The 23,347-nt window shown below is 60.8% G+C and overlaps 1 protein-coding gene across 7 annotated transcripts in view; it reads right to left on the bottom strand.

Moving 5' to 3' along the window:
* Positions 1–2,562: 2,562 nt before the first annotated feature.
* Positions 2,563–23,347, bottom strand: part of LINGO1 (leucine rich repeat and Ig domain containing 1) — a 158,127-nt gene continuing 137,342 nt past the window's right edge. For 4 of the 7 annotated variants that reach the window (XM_055130935.1, XM_055130933.1, XM_055130936.1 and 1 more), the window contains one exon: positions 2,563–5,308. In XM_055130935.1, coding sequence (XP_054986910.1) covers positions 3,452–5,296 — 1,845 coding nt within the window. In that variant the 5' untranslated portion in view covers positions 5,297–5,308 and the 3' untranslated portion in view covers positions 2,563–3,451. Of the gene's footprint in view, positions 5,309–17,417; positions 17,572–19,341; positions 19,671–19,836; positions 19,970–23,347 lie in introns of those variants that run through there. The other 3 variants (XM_055130937.1, XM_055130934.1, XM_055130931.1) reach the window with 3 other exon arrangements.

The raw sequence follows: 23,347 nt of genomic DNA on the forward strand, positions 1-23,347 counted from the left end.
TCTAGGTTCCCCATCTTCTCGCTGGGATCATGTCACCCAGGGGATGAACTGGGGTCAGCGGCGTGCAAGGCGAGTGCTTCAGCCCCCGTACCGTCGGCCCTCCTCATTTTTCTTTAAGGCGAAAGGGTTGCCTGAGACTTCGGTCTCTGGGAAGCAGGCTGTCCTGCAGGATTCTGTTTCTTTTTTTTTTTTCTTTTTGGGTCACAGCTGGAGATGCACAGGGGTTACTCCTGGCTCTGCACTCAGGAATCACTCCTGGCAGTGCTCAGGGGACCATATGGGATGCTGGGAATCGGACCCGGGTCGGTCGCGTGCAAGGCAAACGCCCTACCCGCTGTGCTATTGCTCCAGCCCCCAGGATTCCGTTTCTTACCTTCTCCCAAGAGCTCTCGGCCCCAGGCTGAGAGGGGAAGAGAGCAGCCAGCTTCCTTGGAGGGCTGGAGAAGCGGGACGCGTGGGCGCAGGAGAGGCACCGGAACAGTGTGGGATACGGGGGACCAGGGAGCCTGCCCCCCCACCACAGCTCACCTCTAGGTTCAAGCTCCCAGCTGTGTTGGGCTGCAGCGGGTACCCATGCCCTGTGTCTCCCCATCAGAGCACTGAGTCACCAGAAAGCGGCCCCTTCTGGGGCTGGAGTGATAGCACAGCAGGTAGGGCATCTGCCTTGCACGTGGCCGACCCAGGTTCGAATCCCAGCATCCCATATGGTCCCCTGAGCACCGCCAGGAGTAATTCCTGAGTGCAGAGCCAAGAGCAACCCCTGTGCATCACCGGGTGTGACCCAAAAAGAATAAAAAATAGAAAGAGGCCCCTCCAACCTGGCTTTCCGAAGTTTCCTCCCTAAATTAGAGAAGTTTCCAAGGTTTCCCCTTGAAATGAGAGCATAGTGCATTGTCTGCTTCTGTAAGTGGGAGCCCCCCCAAACAGAAGCAGAAACAAAACACCATGCAGGAAGGAGCAGTAATAAAATTCAGGCAGTCTGACCCCCCAGCCCACCTATGTTCAGCCCCCCACTCCCTGGACATTCACACCCCTGAACCCAACTCCTCTGAAAACCACCTCAACATCCTTACGGCCTTGAACTTCCTTGGAGGCTCAGTTTCCTCCCACCACCAGAATAACGAGGTGCATCACCACATACCCTGGAGTTACGCCACGACTTCCTGGCACTGAGGGCCCAGAGCTCGGGTCTCTGCCCCAGAAGGCGGGCAGGTTCTTGAAGCCTCACATGACCCCACTGGCCTCTGTGTACAGGCCACATGCACCCGCAGACTCCTCAGTGTGCCTCTCGCATGCCTGATCGTGGTCTCCAGCTTACAGGGAGTACTGGGGCTTGGCTTGGCTCTGGGGAGCCACTGCCAGGCAGGTGGGGCTTGGGCCGGCTGGTCTCCCAGGCCTGGTCCTGCCATGGAGACACTGTGGACTGCAGACTCGCTGCCACTTGAGCAGTCTTCAATCTGGGCATCTGTGCCCGAGCAGGACACGACTCCTGGCCGCTTCCTGAGTGCCCTTTAGGGCAGAGGAGCAGGGGGGTTAAGTGTGCAGCAAGCAGTGCTTGAAAGGAACTCAAAATTCCCACCTGACCCCAAACCTCAGAGGATCCCTGGCTAGGGGCTAGCTGGGTCCCCAGGAACATCAATCTTTGCCCCTCCCTGATCCCAGAGTCCGGCAGGGAGAGTTGCCTCTTCTTTGCGGGGCCTAAAACCATAATCCAGAAGGCTTGGGGCTCTCCCTGTCCCGAGAAAATCCTGCCTGGATGGGACACCGGGAGTCAGGCTGTGGGGCGGATGGACAGATGGGTGCTGCCTGGGGCTGCGGGTGCCCTGGGGCCGGGTGGGGAGCTGCCTGCTGGAGGCTCCAGTAATTTTGGCTATGTCTGTGCCTGTGCATGCCAGCACCCACAGCGTCTCCTCCTCGCTGAGGAGTAGCGGGCTACAATCCGAGGGGCAGAGACGGACCTGGGGGAGAAACAGGACGCCAAGACTGCCCTCACCAGACGGGTGAATGGATGGTTTACTGGCCGAGCATCTGTCCCGGCTTCTTCCCAGGGCCATGAATTTTGGAATTCTGAAGTCACCTTGGTGCTTCCCACAACTGTCCTGCCTCACCACTTCCTGGGGGGTTGGACTTGGTGCGAGTGGCAGGATGGGGGAGGGGCCATCATGGAACCCCCTGGTCAGGCCATACACGGCGGGGAGCCCAGCTCCAAGGCCAGGAGAGGCTCAAGAATCGGAGGGTGGGAGGGTGGGGGGGTGATCCAGACCAGCACTGCCTCCACCAGCCCAGAGAGGGGAGTGCTCCACGGCAGAGGGGAATAGACAGATGCCGTGGAAGGGCCTGGAGGGAGCTGGGCATCCTAGTCCTGGGCCAGGGCCAGGCCAAAGCTGCAGAGACATCTGCAAGGGACACTCAGGGCCGAGCGGGCAGGTTCTCTCACATGGGGACCCCCCCAGAGTCCACTGCCCAGCCAGTGACAGTAGCCACAGCCCGAGCCTGTACTCCCCGGCCTGCCCCCCACCCAGAGCCCCGCCCCCTGCAGTGAAGAATAATGACCATAATGAGCACAGTCTCCCACACATGTGCACAGCGCTTTACAGGTTACAAAGTGTTTCACATACATCATCTTGTCAGTTCCTCACAACAGCCCTGTGAGGTAGGCCGGGAGGCAGCAGCATCTCCGGGACAGATGCGGACACGGGGGCCACACAGTAGGTCAGCAGCAGAGCTCGGCCTGCCTGGGACCCGGCTCTCTCCACTGACCTCGCCCGCCGGAGGCCGCCAGCCCCTGTCCAGTCTCAGCCACACCTTGGCCTGCCCCCTCCCTCCTGGAAGCCCGGTGGCCTCCCCGGCTCCCTGCAAACAGCCAGCTGCCCTGGCAGGGGGGAGGTGGGCAGGGGAGGGGAGGCGCCTCCTTTCCTGTTTTCCTGAGTGACCCCTCCCCCACAGGGGAAGAAAAGAGAAAGGAGGAAGAGGAGGAGGAGGAGGAGGAGGAGGAGAAGAACAAGAAACTGAGTTGGAAGAAAGCCCTGGAGGAATCAGGACGTCAACAGTTTGCATTCCGACTAGCTATAGGAAATAGTTTTTTTTTCTCTTTTTATTATTTCAAGTTTTCATAAAAATCCATAATTATTGAAACCCAAGTTACAGAGGAAGTTCGTAACTTTTTTTTTTAATTGAATTATTGACTGTGCCGTATGCCGGGGCGTCGGCTTCCAACTCCAGTCTGTCAGTGCACGCTCCCCATGCCAGGGGGGTCCCCAGGCCTGACCTTCGGGGGTCCTGGTAGAAAGAGGTGATGAGGGCCGGTGGGGGGGCCGCAGGGGATGGCGTGTGTGTGGGGGTTGGGAGAACAGGAGTCAGCAGGGGGTGCTGGGAGGGACCCAGAGGCGGGCAGAGGGCAGCCAGGCCCCCCGAGGCTGCCCCCGCCCCTGGACCCCCGCCCACCCGGTGCTCAGATCATCTTCATGTTGAACTTTCGAGGGGCGTCGGCAGAACTGATGCCCACGTCCGACTTGCGGGGCACGTACTCGATCTCGATGTTGTGCTTCGTGTTGCCTTTGCCCCGGCTCCAGAGAAACAGCAGCACCAGGCAGAAGAGGACGACGCCCAGGAAGGAGATGAAGCCCATGGTGGTGGCGATGATGAGGGTCTTGATGTCGAAGGGGAAAGGCACGGTGGCGCGGGTGCTGTTGGCCTCCCCCTCGCCCGGCTGGTTGGAGATGAAGGCGAAGGTCTTGTTGGGCTGGTGCGGCCAGTCGGGCGAGTAGCTGCGGACATGCAGGTGGGCGGGCATGGAGTCGTTGCCGCCCGCGTTGGCCGCGATGCACAGGTACGTGCCGTTGTCCTGCACCTGCGCGTAGCGCACCTCCAGCGTGCCGTCGGGGAAGACGGTGAGGCGCCCATTGCTCTTGGCCGACACCAGGTGCTTGCGGGGCGACAGCCAGAGGATGGCGGGTGGCGGGTCGCCGTCCGCCCGGCACACGAACTGCACCGTGTGGCCTTCGTCCACGAACACCTGCTGGGCCTTGCGGTCCCGGATGCGGGCGCGCCGGCAGGTGAAGTAGTTGGGCAGGAGCACGTCGGGGAAGTCCTTGAACTCCTTGCCCTGCACGAACTCGGGCGTGGCGCAGGTGGGCTGCTGCCGGTTGAAGTTGAGCCGCCAGCGGCGCCGGAAGACCCACAGGAGGCGACAGTCGCAGGCCAGCGGGTTGGAGTCCAGGATGAGCGTCTCCAGGTTACCCACCGAGTGGAAGGCCGACTCCTCCAGCGTGGTCAGCTGGTTGCCCGAGACGTTGAGCACCCGCAGGTAGTTGAGGCCGCGGAAGGCGTAGGGCTCCACCACGGCCAGCTGCCCGCCCACCAGCTGGATCTCCTGCAGCCGCAGCAGCTCGTGCAGCATGGAGCCCTCGATGGTGCTGATGGGGTTGTAGGAGAGGTTGAGGAAGCGGAGATAGACCAGGTGGCGCACGGCCAGGTAGGGCACGGCCGTCAGGTTGCAGTGGGTGATGGACAGGGATGTCAGGTTGAGGCCGTAGAGGCAGTTGGAGGTCATGGTGTCCAGGTAGGGCCAGTGGGAGATCTCCAGGACCTTGAGCCGGTACAGCCTCTTGAAGGAGTAGTCCCGGATGGCGTTGATGTTGAGGTGCCGCAGCCGGAGCACGATGAGGCCGTGCAGGTGGGACAGAGCCTCGGTGGGGATGGAGGTGAGGTTGCATTTCTCCAGCGTCAGCTGCTCCAGGCTGTTGAGGCCGCTGAAGGCGCGGTGGGAGATGTAGACCAGGTCGTTGTCGCCCACCTCCAGCGACTTGAGGTTGTACAGGTCCTGGAACATGTAGTCCAGCAGGATGACGATCTTGTTCTCGCTGATGTCCAGCTTGGTCAGGTTGCTGAGGCCCGTGAAGACGCCCAGGGGGATGAGCTTGAGGCGGTTGCTGCGGAGCCCCAGTGTCCGCAGGTTGAAGAGGTTGTTGAAGGCGCCGGGCTCCACGGCGCTCACGATGTTCTCGTTGAGTTCCAGCTCCTCCAGGAGCGGGAAGTTGGCGAACTCGTCCTGATTGAGGGTCTTGATGCGGTTCTTGCCCAGGTCCAGCAGGCGCGTCTCGGTGGGGATGCCCTCGGGCACGGCCACGAAGCGCTTCCGGTGGCAGAGCACCGCGCGGTCCTGCGCCGAGCACTCGCAGCGGGGCGGGCAGCCGGTGGCCGAGCCCGACAGCACAGAGCCCAGCACCAGCAGGAGGATGGGCTGCCAGCAGGCCAGGAGGGGGCTGGGCATGCTCCTCGCGCCCCCCGCCAGCATCCTCTCGCTCACCTGCAGCGGGACCAAGCACAGGACGGGGGCCGTGAGAGAGAGGACGGCGGGCGCTGCACCCGTACCCTGCCCTGCCCTGCTGGGGTATGCCTGACGCCGACAGAGAAGCAAGCAAGGGCCTCTGTGACCCCAGAATGCTGTGTGACCCCAGGATGCTGTGTTACCCTGGGCTGTGCGTGACCTCGGGATGCCGTGCTACCTCGGAATGCTGTGTTACCTGAGTACAGGGGAGTGGAGGTGAGCTCAGGTGGTCAGGGGACACAGTGGGCCCTGGATCGGACTGAGTGCTGGTGTAGTTCCAGGGGAGAAAATCAGTTCCAAGGGGACAAGTGCGTTCCCAGCTGCTGCTGGGGACAGACGGGGAGGCCTGGGGTGGGCTGGGAGGAGGCATTCGCTGGGGGAGCTGGGGCCCTTGTTCTGGCAGGGCCCAGCCCGCCGAGGGCATCTCCTACTCCCCTCTGCTGCTTCCTCCCTGCCCTGGGATGAAGGCAGCTCCTGGAAGGAGCAGCGGCACCTCAGAGGAACCCGGGATGGGCACCCCAGCCTTGGTCAGTCACCTTCTTCACAGCTTGACCGGCAAGGCTGAGTCCCAGCGTGTATCCGGCACTCAACCTGCACACATTCGAACCTCGGCTTCCCCTGGGGCTCATTGGCAAGAAGCTGGGCCTGCTTCCCCAAGGGGATCAGAGGTCAGAGCCATAGTAGAGTGGAGAGGGTGCTCGCCATGCACCCGGTTGACCCGGGTTCAATCCCCAGCATCCCATACGGTCCCCTGAGCACCTCCAGGAGTAATTCCTGAGTGCAGAGCCAGGAGCAACCTCTGAGCATTGCCAGGTGAGTCCCCTGCAAAAAGGGTGAGTTTTCTGGGAGCACCCATCCCACCTGCTGAGGGCTTAGGAGGCTGCTGCGGGGTGCCCTCTCAGTTCCACCAGAGCGTCCCCAGGTGCAGCCCCCCACACCCCGCTCACACCTGCAGCTGCAGCCCAGCGGGCCCGTATGTCCCCAGCAATCATCAAAGCAGCAGCTCCTGCTGGTGTTCACAAGCCTGAGCCTCGGAGGGGGAACCCCAGCCCTGACGCCTCCCTGGGGGTCACTCCACTCTCCCCTTCCTCGGATCCCCAAGATGACCCACACACGCTCCTGGGTTGGGGGGCGGGGTATAGAGAACACTTCTGTCCTCGGATCCTGCGCATCTGGCCCCTGGAGCCCCCCTTCCCCTGCCTGCGGGAACCCCATCTTCCACTGATAACAGATTCTGAGCGCTCCCTGCCCAGCCCCGTCCACTCCTGTCTTTGCACCCACTTCTGTGAAGCTGCCGGTTAGGAGTGGGGGCCAGTCCGGCAGCCCGGGGATACTCATCCGTGTGGAGCACTGAAGCTGGGAGCAGCAATGGACCAGGGTGGCGGTGACAGTGAAACAACTCAGGAGTGTACTTGGGAGCACCGGGGCCGGAGTCTAGAGGCTACTTGCCCCCAGCTGCTCTTCCCTGCTCCATCCGCCCCCTCCCTTTGGAAGGCTGCCCAGGGGCCCAGGACACCCCTCAACTCCAGAGGCTGAGCCAGCTGGTCCCTAGGGTCACTCTTTGGGTCCCAGGGATGCCACTCACTCTCCAGTGCTCCTGGGGCCTCTGCCCTCAGTCCGTGTGGCAGGACTGAGTAACTGGATGGCTGACATTTATGGAATCTGCCTTGCTCTGCTGTCCCCATGAGCTCCATCCACCCTTGCCCCAGCCCTGTCCATCCTCTTTCCAGTCTCTGCCGTGGCCGAGCCTCCCCCATCCCCCAGGCCATTTTCCAGAGTCACCCATGCTCCAGCAGCCCCCAGAAAGCAAACATCCTGACAGGCAATCAATAAGTAATCGGGTGCGGGCCAGGGCCTGGAGGGAAATGGAACTGAGCACCCGCCTGCGAGGGCGGGGGACACACAAGGGGCTGGCAGTCAGCACATAGGACCCCCGAGATGCTGCTGAATTAGGAGGCAGTAGAGTGCAGCCGTGCCTGCCGCTGCCTGCCCTGCAGTGGCCTTCAGTGGAGCATCTCCTGCGTGGACACAGTCTCGTGGCACACAGGGCAAGGGGCACGGGGGAGGGAGGCACCCGGACCCCCAAACCCAGCAAAGCCTTTTCCTGGCTGTCGGAACCAGAATCTACCCTCCTGCGCCCTGGCCCCCGTCATGGCTGCCCAGTGGCCTCTCCCGGAATCCTGACTCCGGCGGCTGCACGGAGGGAAGGCGGGTGAAGGCGGGTTATTTTAGGTTCGTGGTATCAATATTTCATGGTTTCCCACTCAGCACTCCTCAGGGACCACAGGGATCCCCAGCACACGCAGACACGCCATCCCAGCCGGAGGCGCAGCTGCCCGGGCCTCTGCCCTGTGACCCAGGGCCTTGGGGTCCCCACGGATGACCTCAGGTGGCCCCCAGGGTTCATCCTGTGCTGACACCCTGTGCATCCGAGACTGGGTCTGCAGTGGGAGGCTGCAGAGCCTCACAGATTCGTTCCTCGAAAGGGGGGGAGGGGGTCACTGGGAGGGACAGGCAGTCTCTTGCCCCCAGATATGAGGTGGGTTTGCTTCATCGGAAAGGGAGGGTCTCAGCTACCTCACTAAGGCAAGGTGGGAAGTCCTGGTGACACGCCCTGTCACCATGGTTGCTTCTTGGTCTTCAGCCCCAGGGCACGAAGCCACTGCATTCAGCTCATTAAAGAAACATGTGAGCAGCAAGTCCACCTGACCAGCAGCACCATAGCTACATGGCAAGGGTGGAGGGAGGAGAGAGACCCATCTAGAAAGCACTAGAAAGCTCTAGAAAGTTCTAGAAAGCAGGGTGACTGCCCTGCCTGCGCCTTCCTCCCACAGCATTGGCCACCTGCCCCATACCTGGAGACCCCACTGGGTCCTCGGAATTCCCTTGAAGGTTTCTGCCCCCACAGCCCTTCTCAGTCCTCCGGAAAAAGGGATCACCCACTTGGTCCTTCTCTGCAGGCACAGTGACCATCTTTCCCGGCTAGAGCTCCTGAAGCCTCTTCCTTCTGCAGACTGAGGGGCTCCAGGGCGACCCACGAGACAGTGCTCTAGGCTCTCCGACAGGCAGGAGGATGGAGTGTCTCCTGAGCAAGGGATGGGGTATGAACACATTTCCCCAGGCCAAGTGGGGGGTACTGCCCATGGTGGTGGGCAGGTGAGAGGTCTGGGACCCCTGACTGTTTCCAGCTCCTGGCTGTGCAGAGTAATCCCACCTGGGGGTGTGAACGGCTGGTACAGGCTTAGGTCAGCTGCTAATGGGGAGCTGGTGCTAACCCCGCAGGGCAGACCAGAGGGGCTGATTCCCGCCTGGGAGGGTGCAGGGCAGGGCAGGAGACCTTGAGAGAAGCCTGTCAGTTCTGTCCCCATCCTTGGCCACATCCCTGCCTCTGCCTGCTTCTCCCTCTCCTTCCTGCAGTCGCCCCCCCACGGGGAGAGAAAAATCAACCTGCAGGAAAATTGAGGTCATGTCCTTCTCATGTAGAATCCTTTATTTTCTTCCCACTCTGGGTTCTGGCAAAGAGCGGCCGGGCCCCGGGGGTGTGTGCATGTGTGGTGTCAGTGGGTTGGCTGGGCATGTATCTACATGTGTGTGCACACACATACATACGTGTGTGCATGTGGTAACTGCTATGTGTCTGCATGTTTGCAGTGTGTGTGGCATGAGGTCTGTCTGTAATGTGTGTGTGGTGAGACCTGCTATATGTGAGTGTGTGTGTGTGTTGTAATTATGTGTAGTGTGTGTGTGTATCTGTATGTTTGGTGGGGCCTGCTATGTGTGTGGGGGCATATCTGTGGTACTGGCCTGTTGTGTGTGTGGTATGTGCATGTGTATATGTGGTGTGTGCATGTATGTGTGTATGGAGGTGCATGTGTGTGGTGGGGCCTGCTGTGTGTGGATGCATGCATGTGTGTTGTTGGGTCTCCTGTGTGTGTGTGTGAGGGGGAGTATGTGTGTGAGGATTCATGTATGTCGAGCCTGCTGTGTGTGTGCATGTTGGTGCATGTATGTGTACGTGTATGTGTGTGTGCACACGCGCATGTGAGTTTACATGTGTGTGGAGCATGTTGTGTGTATGCATGTTGGTGCATGTATATGTGTATGTGGGGGGGTGCATGCATGCATGGTGGGGTCAGTGTACCCCCTCCCTGGCAGTGCCACAGCCCCCTTTTTGTGGCTCACTGGCAAGCTCCATCCTCTCCCACAGTGCTCACTGGGTCACACAGGGTTGGGGCGCTGCTCGGCCTGCTTGCAGGGCAGCCGCCAGACCCCTAGTCCCTGAGAGGGAACACCCCTAACCTCCCTGCATTGCACAGCTCACTTCGGGAGCCTCCAGCCTTCCCGACAGCCTGCTGCCCGGGGCCATTTGCGGGATCCATTATGAATTTTAATTGTCAGAGCAATTTGAAAGGCTTCCGCAAACAGGGAGAAGGGGGGTGGGGTCAGTGGCAGGAGCTGGGGTAGGCCGAGGTGAAGGAGCCCCCACAGCCAGAGGCAGCTGGGCTGGGGTCTTTGCGTCTGTGCCCTGTGGGAAGGGACCCTCAAGGCCCCTCTCTTTGAGTAATTCTAGCTGGGAGGTCAGGAAATGGCCCTGGGGAAGGGCCAGGCTTTGGGGGCTTCCCTGCTGCCTAAGTGGCAGCCCCCTACTTGACCTGTCCCCTGTCCTGGAACGAAGGAGAGGTAGGTAAGCATGGTGTGCTGGCCTGGGGGCCTCACGGGGAGCCCAGGTCCTGCACCTGAACTCCCAGCTCTCAAGGTCTCTGAGATGCCACCCAGGCTCTGGGGGACAGAGATGGCCTCTGGGCCTGCACCCTCGGGTCCGGGGCCCTGCCCAGGAGCCAGACAGCCCCCACACGTTCCTCCCCCCTCACACTGTGCTGGGCTCTGGGGGCCCCTCCCCAGCTGCCACCCCTCAGACTCTGCTGCCTGCGAGCAGCGTAGGATATGGAAGCACACCCTGTCCTGGGCCACAGCAGAGCGGGGCGGGGAGAGGTGGGAACAGTTGTGGGATTCGGGCACCTCCCTAATAGGACACCCACAAGACTCAGAAACCAGGTCTGGGGTGCTGGGCTGGGCACCCCCATGCACCGACCCCTGCAGCCCATCGCGCCCTGGGAGGAGGCAGCTCTTTTAGCTGCTTTATGCAGGTGGAAAACAGGGAAGCACCAGAAGTTTCCATCAGTGGCTCAAGGTCGCCAAGGGGCTCCGTGACCTGCTCAAGGTCACCCAGCAAAGGCAGTCTAAATTTGAAGGTGACATGCTTCCTTTTCACTCCGGAAGCAAGAGCCGTCCCCATCCTAAGATCAGAGGCCCACAGGGGCAGCTGCCCGCCACCCAGCAGTGCGTGGGGGATGGCAGGCTCGGGGCTCCCAGACCCTGGGGCGTCCAGACTTCTCAATCCAGGAGCAACCAGACTCCTCTGTCCCAGGTGTCCAGACCCCTCAATTCAGGGGCACCCAGACCCCTCTGTTCCCGGGTGTCCAGATCCCTATCCTGGGGCCTCCAGACACCCTTTGTCCTGGGGCATCCAGACCCCTCTGTCTCAGAGCACCTCTGAGGCAAGCCCGAGGGGCAAGAAGCTTTCTTGGGGGGTCAAGCCAGGAAGGTCAAGAAGAGGAAGGACAGTCACATGGAGGAGGGCAGACCACCAGCCTTACCCACTCCCTGTAACCCCACTGCACAGATGAGGAAACTGAGACTCCCCCGGGTAGTGAGCTGTCCTGCCCTAGGTCACTGGCCAGAGGCACGGTAACCCTACAGACTGTCCCAGACATGGGGCTAACCAAGGCCCTGCAGAAAGAAACCCCTCCGAGGTTCCCATGCCCCCCAACTATGGTCACCTGCTGTCCCCAGGGCCAGGACAGGGCAGCGTGGCTGCCTGACTCAAGGTGGGTCACAGACTGATGAAGGTTTGGGTTATTTCTGCCTCAAAAAGGAGAAAAAGATGTAAAAATATCTCCCTTGTGTCCCCACCCCCACCCCACCCCCTGCCATATCACAAACCAAGGTCCAGAGAATTATTTATAACATGGACAGGCAAACTATAAATACAGTTGCCGGCTTTGGCAGTTCAAAGCCCTCTCTCCCCAGTTAAATCGGGGCCAACGTCTTGCCAAAGCCCATTTTCCAACCTGGTACCAAGCTCAGCATCAAGGGAAACACACCTAGACACTGTGCTCTGTTCAGAAGCCATCATCCATCACCCAACTGCCTCCTCCCGGGAAGCCCGGGTTTGTGGGACAGCAGTGCCGCTGCCAACCGTAGGGGTTTGCTGAAACAGAAGGGGCAGTGGACGCTGTGCAGCCCAGAAAGAACCAAGTTCCCTGAGGTGGACTCGGAGGAGGCCCATCCTCTCAGGGGGAGGAACTGAAGGGGTTGTGATAACGGATCCCAATGGCAGACGAGTGAGCAGCCTGTCAACAGGAGGAAGCAAGTGGGGACCGCGGATCAGGGGCGCTGCCAGAAGAGCCTCTGCTGGGATGCACACATGTCATAGCTACCCTCCTTAGTTCTAAGACACCCCAATCTTGTGTCCAAGCAAGGAGTCAGGCAGGGCTGACACCCCCATGCCCCCATCCCGCCCCAGCACCCACAGCCCCGTGCTGCGTGCTGGCTCGGGTGGAGGACGCCTGCTGGCCAGCCCACACCCATGCCTGGAGCCACCAGCAGGCTCTCTGCAGAGGGAAGCAGAGGAGGTGGCAGAGAGAGATTAATTCCCCGAAATGGGAAAAAATAGAAAAACACACACACACCACACACCCTAATAACATATAATAAGAGGTTGGAGCCGAGGAACAATGCCCTGGTAATGTCACCCTGGTGGCAATCAATTTGGGTGTCACATGAAATAGGCATAATTATTCTGCCAGCCCCGTGGCTTGTCTAACCAGCTCCAGGGGCCCAGACCCGGGAGGGAGAAGTGGTGTGGAATCACTGGAGCACCAGGCTGGCAGAGGGAGCACTCAGGATAAATGGGCTGGTACCAGGCAGCACAACCCCTGCAGGGAAGGACTCATACATAGGAGGAGCCATGTGTGGGAGGGGCTCGTATATGGGAGGAGCCTCGTGTGGGAGGGGCTTGCATATGGGCGGAGCCTTGTGTGGGAGGGGCTTATGCATGAGAACCTTGTGTGGGAGAGGCTTGCTCATGGAGGAGCCTCATGTGGGAGGGGCTCGTGCTTGAGAAGAACCTTAAGTGGGAGGGGCTTGCGCATGGGAGGAGCCTGTATGTGAGGGGCTTGCACATGGGCGGAGCTTTGTGTGGGAGGGGCTCATGCATGGGGAGATGGGAGGAGCCTTGTGTGGGAGGGGCTGGCGCATGAGAGGAGCCTGTGCATGGGAGGAGCCTTGTGTGGGTGGGATTATGCATGGAAAAGGTTGTATTGCTACCTAGCCGAGCGATCCTTCATTCACTATGTGGACAGATTGGAGGGCTCATGGAACAGAAATAATTATTCCACTAGCCCCGTGGCCCGGGTGAGGTGGGAATGAATGATGAACAAACATCCATTTCCTTCCTCCAATGTTGAGTCCCCGACTCCTAACAGTACTCATCAGTGCCAAGCCTTGAGCCAGGTGCCAGGGTTTAGAGATGGGGTTTTCATGGCAGGAAACATGGTATAATGGGTAGGGTGCTTGCCTTGCACGTGGCCAACCCAGGTTCGATCATTGGGACTCCACAGGATCCCCCTGAGCCCCACCTAGAGTGATTCCTGAGCTCAGAGCCAGGAGTAAGCCCTGAGTATCGCTAGGTATGGCCCCAAAACAAAACAAAAAACAAAACAAAACAAAACAAAAAAACAGAAAACGAGGTTTCCAGGGCTCTGTGTATTATTATGAAAACAAGGAAGCAAAAATTCTCCCCACCTCCCAATCTGGGGCCAACAGAGCCCCTGGGGTTCCTTCAGCTCTAACTGTGCAAGGCTTCATGGTCCCCTTGCTCCTCTTTCAATTCTTTTCTTTTCTTTTCTTTTTCCTTTTTTGTTTTTTGGGCCACACCCAGTGATACACAGAGGTTACTCCTGGCTCATGCACTCAGAAATTACTCCTGGCGGTGCTTGGGGGACCATATGCTGGGAATCGAACCCAGGTTGGCCACGTGCAAGGCAAACGCTCTACCTGCTGTGCTATATCACTCCAGCCCCACTCCTCTTTCAATTCTACCTCTTAGAAGAGTCCTCACTGACTGCTCTTGCCCAGGTCTGAGCTCAAGGCCCAAAACTGGGGAAACTGAGGTACAGAGGAAAGACCCCTTAGTAAGCTTGTTAGCCACCAACTGCTGCCTATCTCAAGCCCAATTGAAAACATCAGAAACCCTGAAATCCAGAATAACAAATCAAGGCCACACTATTTCACACATTCAATCAGCAAAACATTTAAACAAAAAAAAATTTTTTGACAATATGGAATGATGGGAGTGATAGGAACATTCACCTTCGCAGGGACCGCATAAACTAGTCCATCTGGAAAACACTGTCCAGGCACTTTTCCTGGGCAGAAACAGGTCTTACAGCCCAACACTTCTGCTGCTAGTGGTGTACCCGGAGATGCTTGGCACACGGCCCCAGGAGACAGAACAGGGAGGCTCAGGGGGCAGTGCTCCTTGAACGAGATGGAAGGGAGAGGGCCCATGAATGCCAGAACCAAAGAATAGGCAATCACTCTCCTATGTTCAGGCAACAGAACATGATGCATCAATGGAAATAAATGAATTATATCTACTATGACAACAGCAGAGAATGAAGCTTGGGAATGATACCGAAGTGGGAAATACCACATTCATAAGAACTGCCTACGGTTCTGTGTGTGTTTATAAAGAACATTGGCATTCTTTATATTTGCATTCAAAACAATAAATAAACCAAACAACAGCATACATATTGAGACTTTTTGAATTCTGGGTCACTCCTAGCGATGCTCAGGGCTTACTCCTGGCTCTGCACTCAAGAATCACTTCTGGCAGTGCTCAGAGGACCATATGGGATGCTGGGGGTTGAACCCAAGTCAGTTGCATGCAAAGCAAACACACCACTCGCTATAGGATTGCTCCAGCCCCTGAAATATTTCATTTTTCAAAAAAGGAAAGAATGGTGAATAGATGTTTCAGGGTGGTGGTTGTCTCAGAGAAGGAGGTCAAAGGAAGGGGGTGAGAAAAAGCTGTTTGGGAAAGACATACATTGTTATTAGTAGTGTTCAGGTGACAGTGCTCATGACTAGTGTTTAATAGTAAATGTATGAATTTGTTCATTGACAGGCCAGGAGTAGTGAGCAAGAGTTCCAGGCCAAGAAGGTACCACAGACTCAGCCCCGGGCCCATATGCTGGGGGGATTCGGGCAAGGCATGCCACCTCTCTAGCTCTCGGTTCTCTTAGTTATAAAATGAAGTCTCTGTGCCACCTTTCATGGCCAGCCTGAATATATGTCAGCTCGCACTCGTGGGTAGCGGCATTTCCTGAGCACCTACTCTGTATCAGTCTGTTAACATACACACAATAGGGCGGAGCTCACAGAGGAGCCTGTGGCGGGGCCAGAGATTCACTCAGCACCATACACAATGTTGGCAGCAAGAATCCTTAAACAACGCCCTCGGAAAAGCACGTACCCATCCACACCCCTCCTCTGGAATCCCCCTGTACATTCTGGGTCTTTCCATATCCATGCTGATCCTTCTTCCGATCCACCTCGTCTCACTCTTGTTGTTGGGCAGGGACCACTCACTCCACAGAACAAACCCCCACTTGTGTGTGCACCAGGTGCCCTGGCCTGGCCTCCCTGCCCTATGTATGCTGAGGACAGGCCCCTCCGGGGAGACCTCGACACCGGCCACCCTTCATGCCTCCAGATTAGCCCCTGAGCCCAGGGCCAGGCAGGGGTGAATGGGGAAGCGGCTGGTAGCCAAGGGGGCGGCCGAGTCCCAGGATGCGTGGAATAAACACATCAGTGAATAGATAGGTCCAATGTTAGGAGCAAACTGGTGTGTTTCTCTGCTGTGGGGCCTGGAGGAGGTTTGGCTTTGGGGCTGTCAGGAGGCTTCCTGGAGGAGGGGCTATGAAAGGGGGCAGAGAGACATTGGATATGGGTGTGGACCAAGCCAGGGAATGGGAGGGGGTTCCACTGTTCCACTGTTCCCACTGCCTGTGGGAACAGAACAGGGAGCAGGTGCTGGGCAAAGGAGCGATGGCATCCCGGCCAGCAAACCAGGTCCAGATTCACATAGTCCCCACCTGCCTCGAACTCCCTGGCCCTCCCGAAGCCCTGCTGACCCACCTCAACCCCGAACCTGGCATCCCACCCTTGCCTCCAAAGGACCTGACCCTGCTCCTCTGCCCCAGTCCCTTGGCACCATCCCATCCTCCAGCCACTGGGAGGCCCCCCGCCCAAGGGCGCCCACCCGATGTGCTGTCCCTGGAACTAGGCGTCCATCTGGCTTTAGGCTGAACCATTGGTGGGGGGTGTCTTTCGCACTGGACCTCTGAGTAGCAGGAAGCTATGTCCAGTGCAGGAAAGATGGGATCAGAGGCTGGCATGGAGGGGCTGGAAGATGAATTCCTTCCCGAGAAGGGCTCCCCCCCAACAGCTCCTTGTTCACACAGTACCTGGCATAAGCACACACCTGCCCTGCTCCCCACAAAACTGGCTGCCTGGATTTGGGATCCACTCTGGTACTGGGGGTACTGCCCAAAGCCCAATTCATACCTGAACTGGCTGGAGGGCATTCAGGGAAGAGATGCATTGAGGGGGTCACAGAACCCCTGTTAAACACCCGCCCCCCTCCAGGACAAGCAGCGGGTGCCTCTATCTCAGTTCCCAAGGACCCTCCCTCTCTCTGGCGACAGGCAAGAAGCCAGGAAGCAGGGACTGGGGGCAGCGGACTATCAGCCCTGGCTTCAGACCCTTGTTCCCTTTAGTGGGGGTGAGGGCTGAACCCCAGCCCCCGTAAGGACAAAGGGTCTGGGAGCCATTGGCCCCTCTTGCCTCCAGCGTGCCTGGGTGGGAGCCCGGGAGCTCGGGATGCCTGCTGATTGGGTGCCCTGGCCATTGCTCAGGGCACAGGAGGCAATGCCCGCAGGGGTGCTGGGCACAGTGATGGGCAGGACTGAGCCTGGTGGGGGGGCACACCCCCACAGGCTGCCCCAGCAAGGCAGAGAATTGAGGGAGGGCCATACTGGCAGGGAAGGGGCTTGCCCAGATGGTACCAACCCGAAACTCCTGTACTACCCCTCCACCCTCCACCCCTGCCTGACCCCAGAACCTGGAGAACAAAGAAGAGAAGCTGCTGGCCCAGCACCTGGGGCTGGAGGGGATACACAAGGGCTGCCCCCACCTGCCACACCCCTCCAGACTCAGGCCACCGAGAGGGACATTGCTGGGGTCCTGGGTGCCTTGGGGAACAGGAAACGGGAGTCTGGGGGGGGGGCAGAGCCAGAGGCTCCCCCCTCACCTCCCAGTTTCCCAGCCGGGCTCCCACCTCCCACCAGTTCTGCCTCAGAATGAAAAGTGGGGCAGGAGGAGGTGGGAAGCCTGTGCTGAAGACAAAGGGGCGGCCCTCAAGGGTTCCGGGGTCCTCCCCACCCTAACACCCTGGCATCTCCCCTACCTCCCCCCAGCGCTGGGCAGGAGCCGGACAGGGCAGCTCCTGGTCGCGCGGGGGAGGGCAGCCCCGGGCTGGAGCCTGTGAATCTGGTCCCCAGCGCCGCAACCGGGCTGGGGCGCAGGGCTAGGGCTGGAGGGTGGTGGCGACTCTGGGGGGTACGGAGAGCAGCAGCCGCCCGCGCTGGGCTGGGGCTCCTCCTACAGGGCGCCCGTGCCCAGAATGGGAGGCGGAAAGAGGACGGGCTGGACCGGGAAGCGGGTGGGGGTCCCTGCACGGCGCCGAGGGGCGCAGCTAGTCACCCCGGAATCTGCCGGGGTGAGAGGAATAGGGAAGGAAGACGCTTCAGTTCTGAGGATGGAGGGGTTCGGGTCTATGACCCCCTAAAGGGAAAGGGGGGCCGGGAGGCTCCGGGGTGCCCCGCGGCCCCAGGAGGGCCCCCGGGCGCGCTCGCTGCCCGGGTGCCGCCCGGGGCTGGGCCGCGGCCGCGGGGCTCACCTGCATCTCGGGCGCGCTGTCCGTCCGCTCGCCTCGGTCACCAATCGCATGTCTCCCCGCGGGCCTCGGCCCCGGCCCAGCCCCCTCCGTCCCCACCTCCGCCGCCTGTCCGCGCCCTCGCGGGGCCGCCGGCCGTCTGTGAGCCCCGCGCGCGCGGGCGGGCGGCCGAGCCGGCGCCGGGCAGGGGCCGGCGGGGGAGGCGGGAGGCCGCGGCCGGCCGGGCTGGGCGCGCTCAGGACGCGCGGCGCGAACCCCGCGAGCCCGGCTCTGCGCCCCGGGCCGGCCTGGGGCCGCCGCCGCCGCCGCCGCCTCTGCCGCTGGGGCGGGGGTCGAGGCCGGGCACGCTCCGCCGTGGGGCCGGGGCCGGGGCTGCAGCCGGCGGGCAGCGGACGCGCATGCTGTAGGCAGCCCCGCGCCGGGAGAGGGGCCGGGGCGGCGCGGGGGGCACTCGGCGCGCCCCCCGCCCGGACCGCGATCTGGACCCGCCGCTCCGCCGCGCTGTGGCCAGCCGCCCGCTCCGGCTCCCGCGCCGGCTCCCGCCCGGGCTCCGCGCTCTGCCGCGGCGCGGGGAGGGAGGTGCGGAGCGCGCGGGGAGGGAGGAGGGACGGCGGGAGGGAGGAGCGGGCGGGGGAGGAGAGGCGCGGCCGCCCCAGCCAGGTGGGGGAGGTGAAGAGGGGGACTCGGCTCCCTTTCAGCGCACGGGGGTCGGGGCGCCCCAACCGCTACCCCTGAACCGCGGCGGGCAGCCACACAGGCCGGGAGGACTCCAGCCTAGCGCACGGCCGCACCCCTCCGAGTCTGGAGCGGGGGTCGGGGGATAGTGTCCGGCGAGTCCCGGGCCGGTGTGGCCTCGGGGAGTCCAGCCGGTGATTCCCCCTAGGTGTGTGCGCGCAGCCTCGCGTGTGGCCACATGCATGTGCATGTAAGCGCGCGAATATGCTCACACATATTAGTGCAGGGAGAAAGGGGGGGGGGGGTCACTGCATACTGCCGTGGCGAAGAACACACGCACGTGAACGGCCAGGGCCCCATAGGCCCGGCCAGGGTTGTTTGGAGGGCAGCGTGTAAGGGTCAGGGTAGCGACCCCAGCCCAGCGCCTTGTTCGAGAATCCCCGTTGGGAGGGAGGCCTCCTGATGTCCTGGAGGTAGAGAGAGAGAGAGAGAAGCTCCGGGGGGACAGAGAGGAAGCCCGCTAGCTCGGCGGCTGGACACCCCCCCACCCCCCACCCCCAGCAAGGTCTTGCGCCTGGCTTTGCAGCCCGGGTCCCCGCCCAGCCGGGCTTCCTGTCCAGCAGAGGGCAGCCGGGCCCTGCGCCCGCGCTGGCCGCCCGCGCTGCAGCCGGCGCCCGGCAGAGGGCAGCGCAGAGCCTCGGTCGGAGCCCGGTTCCCGCCCGGCGCCCCAGCGCTGCAGGGGATCCCGGGCCGAGGCCGCGCTCGGGGTCAGTCTGGGCCTCTCCGCTCCGCTTCTTCTCCTCCTGGACGGCCAGATATAGGGAGGGACGAGCGGCGGCACCTTACTCAACTAGCTTAGGAGATAGTTGGATTCCAGCAACCTCAATGCCCATGGCAGGGAGCGGGTGAGCCCCAGCCCGTGGCCAGAGCAGCATGGGGGGCTTGGGCAGGTAAAAGGGCAGCTGGGGGCGAGGGCGAGCTGTTAAACCAACCAACCAACCAACCAACCAACCAACCCAATACTAGCTCAAGGTCTCAAGAGCCTGCGACAGTCCCCAGATCCTGCGAGCCTGCCTGGCATTCATTGCTAGACCCCCGGGTGGCAATTGCGAGACTACCAGTGGACCCCTCCCAACCCACCGCACAACTCTGCTATCCACTGTGCAGCCTCAGGCGCGCAGCGCGCAAACTGCGGGGCCACGCGGAGTCTGGGTCCTCGTGGCGCCCTCGGACGCGCTCTGAGCGGTCCTACCTGGAGAATCGGCTCTGGTCCTCACTGTCTCTGTCCATCGTCATCCTAGGCGGGCCTCGCTCGGGCGGCTGCAGGACCGCCGGCAGCCCCGGTGCCCAGAGAAGGAAGCCCCAAGCTCCGAGACGGCGAGTGACTTGGCCAAGGTCCCCGGGCTAATAAAGCCGGGAAGGGGGGCTTGAACGTGAGTAACCCAGTCGGGGGCCCGGGCTTGGCGCGGGGAGTTCCAGGTGGGTGGGGATGCGGGGCGGCGCGCGCCCGTGGACCCCGCGCCGCGGCCGCTCCCCCAGCCCCGCTGTTTGTGAGTTCGCGTGAGCTCCCGCCCTCCCGCGCCGCCGCCTCCCACCAGCCCGACAGGAATAGACGCTCGCGCTCCTGCGTAAAGGCTCCGCCAGGCGCCCGGCGGGCGCGCAGACCCGCTGCGGGGCGGGGGCGGGGGCGGGGGCTATTCCTGGTGCGGAGACTGACGCAGGCGCCGCGTCTCCGCCCCCGACTCACCTGCTCCCTGCCTCAGTGGTCTCGCCGGAGAAATGGGGGCGAGCCCACTGCCCCCTGGTTCCAGGTCCCCCCACCAACGCCTCCAAGCCTCTGTCCTGTTCGGCTTGCCCCTTTCCTAGCTGTCACGGTTTTGCAAGACTCAACAAGCAAGAGTAGACCCAATTCTACTCTGCTCTCGCTTTTCCCTCCCCCCTCGACGGAAATGGCCTTCAAGGCGTGGTCCCCGCCCCTCTCTGTGCTCAGACTGCGTGTCTCAACCGTAGGCGCGGGAGCCTGGCTTCAGGATGACAAATCTGCGGGTCCCAGTGAATGGGAAGGAGGCGGAGAAGTTGGCATGGGTTTGTTAGGGGAGGCTGGAGGAGGATGCGGGTCTCTGAGCCATACTGAGTCCTGCTGTCAGCTGGTCTCTGCGCTGCATTCACTCGCTTCATCTCGCCTGCAGGTGCTAAAGATGCCCCCATTGTACAGATGGGAAAACAGAGGCCCTGGAGGGCTATTACTTTGCCCAGCATCACACACGGAGCTTCAGAGCCCATACAAGGCAGCTCTGGGTTCTGCAGTCCCACCTGTGTGTCTGATGCTTCAGGCTTCCCTCTCCCCCCATTCTAAGAGGCGGTGGGTCCCTGGGGTGGGTGGGTGGGGACAAGGGAAGGTGGCACACAGCCTGGCCTGCCTGCCCGCCTGCATCCCAGCAGTGAGAGGTTTTACGACGATGATTACTTCTGAAGGCACTTGAAATTAATGACAGCTCTAAAATGGCTGGGACGGTGGAGTCATTGCAGAGACCTCTAATTAGCAAGAAAAACGGAGACCATGAGCCGGGAGGCAGGTGGGGGCTGCGCAAGGGTCTCTGGGCTGGGAGCCGGTGGGAAGCAGCTTGCAGTTTCCTGCTAGAGGTCCCTGTGGAGCAGACGGACGTCCGTGCCCCCTTGAACTCCCGAAATTTGGTTCTCAGCTCTCGCTCCCTTGCTCTGTGACCTTGGTGGAGTCCTTCCCCTGCGCAACCCCCTCCGAGTGACACATGGGGTGGAGGTGTCTCTGAATGCAGGGCCAGAGAGATAGCACAGGAGGAAAGTGAGCCCCGCCAGGAGTGAGCCCTGAGCACAGAGCCAGGAGCAAGCCCCGAGCACAGCCCAGTATGGCCCAAACCAAACACCAACCCAAAAAATCAAACTCCGAGCAGGCTCTGTACCCCTGCCCCCCGACATGGACGCAGCTCCAGGGGAGTGTGCCTTGAAGGAGCCCTGTGTCCCAAGAAGGATGAGCTCCAGAAGCAGGGCGGTGGCCTGGGGCACCTCCAGAAGGCCCGTGCGTCCCACTGGCCCTCCCGGCCCTCCATGCGGGGGTCGCCAAGGCTGCTGGTATAATGAAGTCCTCGAGTCTCCGGCTGGAGTGAAGAGGAGCAGGAAATGGCAGAAAATCCATAGGTCAGAGCCCCTGCTGGTGCTGCTCTGAGGGGTGAGAGACGGGGGCACCCGCAGGGCCAGGGCCTGGCCACACCACCAAAGCCTTCCCACCTGCCAGCAGACACCCAGAGGTGCCACATACCCCCGCTTCCCCCCTCCTCTTTCCCCCCTCCCCATCTAGCCTGCATCAGGCAGAGGTGCCTCAAGGGGACAGGGCTAATTTACCCTGGGAGGGGTGAGAACAGGCTGTGGAACGTCCCCCTGCCCCTCTACCCACGGGGCCAACACCAATAGCTTCCTAGGGGCTCAGATTTCTTCATCCGATCCAGTCCCCTTCTCCCTCTCCCAGGGCTGGGAGAGTGCCTATATGGATCCTCTGCCCCCTGACCCGGCGACCTCTGTACTGCTCAGAGCCTCAGTTTCCTCCTCTGTGAGATGGGCCCATCAGGAGGGCCCACGGCATGAAGCTCTCACCAGCACCTTCTGGATAGGCCCCACTTGGTGCTGCTTGGCACACAGTAGGTGCTTGATAAATGCAGGTATATGTCTCTGGTTCTTGTATCACCCAGATGTTTGCTCTCTGCCTCCTTTTCCCCCTGGACCCCTCTCCACAGGGACCTTCTAGCATTCTCACAAGGGGATGCCCTGGGTCAGAGGCTCATCTTCTAAGAACCAGGAGCCCCACGGGGTGGATCCAAAGGGGTGGATCTGGGTGTCCTCCAGTTTCCGAACCCAGAGCCCCGGTGCTGGAAGGTGTGCAAATTAAACTCTAAAGCCCGTGAGTCAGGAAGGACTGATGGGTTCCCCAGGAGAAGGGGCCAGGCTGGGGGTGGGGTGGGGGGAGCTTCAATTCTCACTTCTCCTCCCCCAGGGCGTGGTCACCCACGCCTCCATCCATCGGAAATGTTCCAGCCGCCTGACATTAACTTCTCCAGAAGCAACGTGGGCAGCAGCCTCCACTATCTGGAAGTGCACTGAGAATGGGGTGGGGGCGGGGGACCCTGGGAAGGTCCAGAGAAGAACCCTGGCAGAGAGATGAGGCTCTGGCTGGGTGCGGACCTGACACAGCCTCCTCGCTCCACACCCCCACCGAGCAGGGTGCCCACCTGTCACACACAGTCCTGGCTGGGGCCAGTCAGGGGAGGGGTTTGACAATACCCAGGTCCCTCTGGGAGCCCAGCTGCTTCCTGGCCCTCTTTAAGGATACAAGGAAGGGGCCAGGCAGAGGGAACAGGGGTTGAGCCTTGCATGTCATTGACCCCGTTTGGATCACTGGTTCTCCATGAGCATCATCAGGGGTGTCCTGGGAGGCCCCCAAACACTGCCAGTGTGACCCAGGATCTGAGTAGCACCACATCCTCAGGCCCTCGCCTGGAACCCCAGGCTCCCTAGGTTTTGGAAACAGGTAGTGGTACGCCTCCCCAGAAGCCAATGCAAGAAGCACTGGGTCTGAGGGAGCACGCCGGGCTCCCTGGGAAGCTGGGTTTGGCGGAGCAGCTTCTCCCCAGGGCCTGGGCGAGGTTGTCCCCATGGATCATGTCAGAGGGAACTCCAGTTAATGTGTGCAAACAGGCAGTGCTATTAGCCAATCCATTCATTAAGTGTTTGTCTGGAGTTCTGTTGTACAGAAGACTTGTTTATTCACCGAAGTCGGAGCTGGTTATTAACTTAAGTCAGAGGCAGGGTGGGGGCCAAGGAGATGAGCAGCCTCAGTGCCAAGCCTAGGAGTTCTGGTCCCAGTTCCAGCCTTTTGCCTCTGTGGAGACCCTGGGACAGTCACTTCACCTCTCTGAGCCTGTTCTGCAGGGAAGGCTTGGAAAAAACTCGCCGGGTCCCCGCCAGAAGAAGGCTGACACTCTGCCTTTGCTCTGCAGCCAATAGCACCCACCGAAGCTTCACCTGGATTCCCGACTCAGAGAAACTGCGAGGTCAGAAATCTTGGCGGTTTTATGCCACTGACTGAGCTCAGCGGAGCTGAGAAGCAATAAATGACGAATACATATTCCATTTGTAAAATGGGCAGAATGAGTCCTTGGGGGTCGGGGCGTGTGGCTCTGTAGTACAACGCATGCTTCTCACATGTGAATGTCGGGGTTCTGTCTCCA

Source organism: Sorex araneus, chromosome 3 (assembly GCF_027595985.1).
Source record: "Sorex araneus isolate mSorAra2 chromosome 3, mSorAra2.pri, whole genome shotgun sequence".
Lineage (NCBI taxonomy): Eukaryota > Metazoa > Chordata > Mammalia > Eulipotyphla > Soricidae > Sorex > Sorex araneus.